This window comes from Austrofundulus limnaeus, unplaced genomic scaffold, assembly GCF_001266775.1.
Source record: "Austrofundulus limnaeus strain Quisiro unplaced genomic scaffold, Austrofundulus_limnaeus-1.0 Scaffold41, whole genome shotgun sequence".
Taxonomy (NCBI): domain Eukaryota; kingdom Metazoa; phylum Chordata; class Actinopteri; order Cyprinodontiformes; family Rivulidae; genus Austrofundulus; species Austrofundulus limnaeus.
The window spans coordinates 1,687,280-1,691,899 of NW_013952443.1; the positions used below are offsets into that span (position 1 = coordinate 1,687,280).

Genomic DNA, 4,620 nt, shown 5'->3' on the forward strand with positions numbered 1-4,620 from the left:
ATACACAGATCTGCAGAGCAAACATTATCGCAGCATTAATTTAACTGCTAACCTCAGTAAACATAAATGAAAACCCTCACTCGGCATTTTTATTTATTAATAACTTTATTCATGTTTGACCTTGAATTTTTATTTTCTAATGAGATATAAAAATATTCAATGACCTCTGACTAGAGCACTAACTGCATTTCATGTGTGCTGAATGGCATGGCTAAAATTGGCTGCAGAGACTAAAACTGTGGTTGTTAAAGCTAAAAAAGACGCAGAACACGAGCTAAAAATGAGCTAAACACTAGTTAAACACGTCGAAATATTAGCTAAAAGCGAAATAAGCAAAAGGCTAGCTAAAAGTAGCAAAAAGCTAGCTAGAGTCTACTAAAGTCTAACAAAGCTAGAAGTAGCAAATGGCTAGCTAGAAGCAACACAAACAACACAAGGTCAGCTAAAACCTAAAAGTAGTAAAAGCCTAGCTAAAAGATAAGAGTACCAAAAAAAGCTATAGAAGCCAAAAGTAGCTAAAAAGATTAGCTTAAAACTTAATATGCAAAATGCTAACTAAAAACAACAAGATGCTAGCTAGAAGATACAAGTGGAAAAGGATTAACTAAAGCTAAAAAATACCTAAAGGCTAGCTAGATGTGGCACAGTGCTAGCTAGAAGCTAAACACAGCATAAGGTCAGCTAAACTAAAAGGAGCAAAATATGTATCTCATGCTCAAAGTATAAGGTGAAAGCAGCAGAGGCCAGGTAAACTAAAAGTAGCAAATGGCTAGCTAGAGTCTACTAAAGTCTAACAAAGCTAGAAGTAGCAAATGGCTAGCTAGAAGCAACACAAACAACACAAGGTAAGCTAAAACTTAAAAGTAGTAAAAGCCTAGCTAAAAGATAAGAGTAGCAAAAAGCTATAGAAGCCAAAAGTAGCTAAAAAGACCTCATGCTCAAAGTATAAGGTGAAAGCAGCAGAGGCCAGGTAAACTAAAAGTAGCAAATGGCTAGCTAGAGTCTACTAAAGTCTAACAAAGCTAGAAGTAGCAAATGGCTAGCTAGAAGCAACACAAACAACACAAGGTAAGCTAAAACTTAAAAGTAGTAAAAGCCTAGCTAAAAGATAAGAGTAGCAAAAAGCTATAGAAGCCAAAAGTAGCTAAAAAGACCTCATGCTCAAAGTATAAGGTGAAAGCAGCAGAGGCCAGGTAAACTAAAAGTAGTAAAGGGCTAGCTAGAAGCTAAAAGTAGCAAAAGGCTATCTCAAGCTAGCTAAAAGTAGCATAAGGTTAGATAAAAGTAGCAAAAGATAGCTAAAAACAAAGGTAATATAAGAAGACAAAAATAAAGTATGCTGATGCAGATTTTAAAAAGAAAAACATTTTTGAAGAATGTATTACGATCTAAATGTATTTATTTGTAAATCGAGTTAACTAATTTGAAAAGTACAAGTTCCAAAATCCACAAASGCAGCACTTATCCTGAATGGTTTGATATATGAATGACTAAAATAGTACAAAATATGCAGAAACAGTTGTACTGTATTCCCCAGTAATAAAAGTAAAAAAGAAAATTCATGGCTTCAACGATGACGCTATAATTTAAGTGACCGCGAGCGAATTGATGTGATTAGTGAAATATTAGTTATGCTGCAGCCTGTWCTCTCTCTGCACATAACTCTGCAGTCATACAGGTGACACCTACAGCTCTGCAGGTATTCCCTCTCAGTGAATACAAACAGCCTCGTCCTCACCTGCAAGAATAAACAGACTGTGACAAAATGCAAAATGCATCTCAGATGATCAAATGTCTGCACGGTTGTCTGCTTTCTGATTGTTTTACTGTGACACTTGCCTCAAACTTGTTTCATTTGTCCTCTGTACGAACAAACAAAGACTATTTGCACAGCGAGTTGCGTCATGTTTGCTCCAAGTCATGTGCAGAATGTGTCAAGAGCAGCACATGCCAAAGACAAACAGATATTCCTCAAAACAAACATTATTGTATACATGTGGATTTGGTAACCTCTCTGYGAGGGGTGCATATGTGATCAGATACCTGTACTTAACAAAGAGCATCTCCTTATCTGCAATCAGATCTGTGGCTTCGTTTACAGTGACGGTGCTGAGCAGCTGCGAGGTGGCAGCTGTCAGGCTTTGTGCACACACAGAGCAGGCTATAAATTATTGAGACTCCAGGTTAAAGATTTCTCCCAGGCCTGAGGTCGTGCCTTCTCCTGCGTGCGAACCATCTATCATCTCTGTCGTCCCACCTGGATGCCGTGTCTTCTCTGTGCAGCAGCACAGGCAGCTTGTCAGCCCTCCCCTTCATATGGCTCACAATGTAGGAGCACCTAATGTGCGAGCAGAAAATCTGCTTACTCACCACGCTTTGGGCTGACAACTGCAAGGAGCTGCAGCAGAGCACAGACACACGTCAGTGCACATGGAGTCCACACACACTCTTCTGCTAYGTGCACGTTGTAATATGTAGGTCATGATAATCGCAGCAACGTTYATTTTAGAGTTAATGACCAAAAACTTGATGTAAACAAAAGAAAATAAAGCATTTAGRAATGAARGTTTTGTGGTGCAACATACATCACATTCACTTCCTGATTACAACAAAGCTCTGCTTGTGAAGATGTATCTGTTTTTGTAAGCAAAATGCAAATTAAGGCAAATTTATTTCCTAGTTCAGATACAGAGGCCATGTCACGTTGATTCAAACATTCCTGGTTTGAGCTACGAATAGACAACAGACCATTTTCAGTAGAACAGTCTACTTTTGCAAAAYAGAACTAAGCTGATCAGTCTATTTTTAAAACTTGTTTTTTCACTGAATTTTCCCTCTTGGAGAAACCCCTGCTTTATTTGTTTAGTGTGATTTTTCATACGGAAAAACACATCACTTAATAATGTTGAAAATGTTCCAAATTCACAAAATAAACCAGTCTGGGACATATGATAATTAACTTTCTATTTTCAAAATGTTTTCACATGTCCAGAAAAAAATCTGAAATTAAAGTTTTTTTCTGTTGTGGTTGGCTCTGTTTGTACAGAACATTTTATTTATTTATTCAATTGGTAAGTATTGTGTTTAGCTATTTCTATTACATTGTTTCATATAGTTTTGCTTTATGAGTCAGTTTGTTTTATTTTTATTTTTACATTGCCTAGCATTTTGATTAAAAAAAGGGTTTTTATGCGTTCTACCAAAACAAAATTTGTCTCGACTTGACTGGGTATAAATAATGCGACAGAAGAGAAAAGCGTTGAATTTACAGATGCCGGAACCAATAGTCGACGGACCACTACGGACTTTGTTTTACGACGCACAGGAGGCGGGACTTTCTGCTGATTGACTGTCGCTGAACAAATGAGATGTCGGGAAATACTAGCGAGTTAAAAAAAGAAGAAGGAAAAAATAAGAAACCATGCGGAGTCTAACAGGAAAGGTTAAATAGCTATCAGTTTACAATCCGCTAAAGATAATTTATAACAGTTTCATACGACGAGAGGCGGTCTGTATTTATCTGCTAACATTAGCCTACGTTCCAAGTTCTCACAAACTATCAGACAGAGGAAAAAACAGATGACAGGTTATAACCTAGACCGGCTTTTTCTGAAATGATGCTTCCACTTCCATCTGTTTATCGTGGAATATTCAGAACTGCGATTCGCAAACTTAAGTCAAGGTTGGTCCGTATTTCAAGTTGAGATAAATCGACTTAACTTTGGTACTCGAGCTGAAAGTATGRCTTTAATTTTCTGCTTTTCTGCACCAAGTTTGGGCAAAGACRCTTATTTTCTTCATGGACATTATTTGTGTTAAATAAAATTAATTCCTATAAGGGTGTCTTTTTAATTTAAGGCTATTTTTTACTGTGGAAAATATAGTCATACACAGTTCAAGAACACTGATCAGTTGTTTATACTTTGCATCCAAAAAGCAAAAAGATTTTTGTTCTCTTTACTTTGGCTTGACGTGTGTAATAATTCAAAAGAATAATCTGAGACTGTCTCTTCTTATCTCCAGTAGAAACCCCTCTCTCCACCGGCTCCTGTCTGATTGTGATGGAGTTCAGACTGGGCTGGCGGATGCTGACACCATCTTTGCGTTGTCRTCAGGCCATGGCAGGTGTGGGGTGGCCGTCGTACGTGTCAGTGGTCCTGCCTCAGCGACAGCCTTAAGGCGTATGGTAGGGTTCACACACCGCCTGCCTCCTCCACGAACTGCCCTGTTACGCAGCATCACAGACCCCTGCTCCAAAGAAGTACTGGACCGTGGACTTGTCCTGTGGTTTCCAGGTGAACTAAACACATTCAGATTCCATTATGTAGGTTAAACATGATTTATCACCTGTAGGTACATGTAATAAGAGTTCTGTGATAAACTGTTCTCCATTATGCTCAAAATATTTTCACATCTTATATCTACAATAACACTTTCATTTGAATCATTATTGTGTCATCCACTTCCAGTGTTACTGCAATAAATGACCCAACGTTTGCTTCTAGCACCAGAGCTGTAAAGTAACTACATACAAATACTTTGTTACTGTACTAAGGTAGAATTTTTGGGTATCTGTACTTTACTTGAGTAATTATATTTCAACCTACTTTTTACTTCTAC

The 4,620-nt window shown here is 37.7% G+C and overlaps 1 protein-coding gene across 4 annotated transcripts in view; it reads left to right on the forward strand.

Moving 5' to 3' along the window:
• The first annotated feature begins 3,345 nt into the window (after window positions 1–3,345).
• Window positions 3,346–4,620, forward strand: part of gtpbp3 (GTP binding protein 3, mitochondrial) — a 35,856-nt gene continuing 34,581 nt past the window's right edge. For 2 of the 4 annotated variants that reach the window (XM_014007332.1, XM_014007333.1), the window contains exons 1-2: window positions 3,346–3,682; window positions 4,024–4,295. In XM_014007332.1, coding sequence (XP_013862786.1) covers window positions 3,615–3,682; window positions 4,024–4,295 — 340 coding nt within the window. In that variant the 5' untranslated portion in view covers window positions 3,346–3,614. The remainder of the gene's footprint in view (window positions 3,683–4,023; window positions 4,296–4,620) is intronic. The other 2 variants (XM_014007334.1, XM_014007331.1) reach the window with 2 other exon arrangements.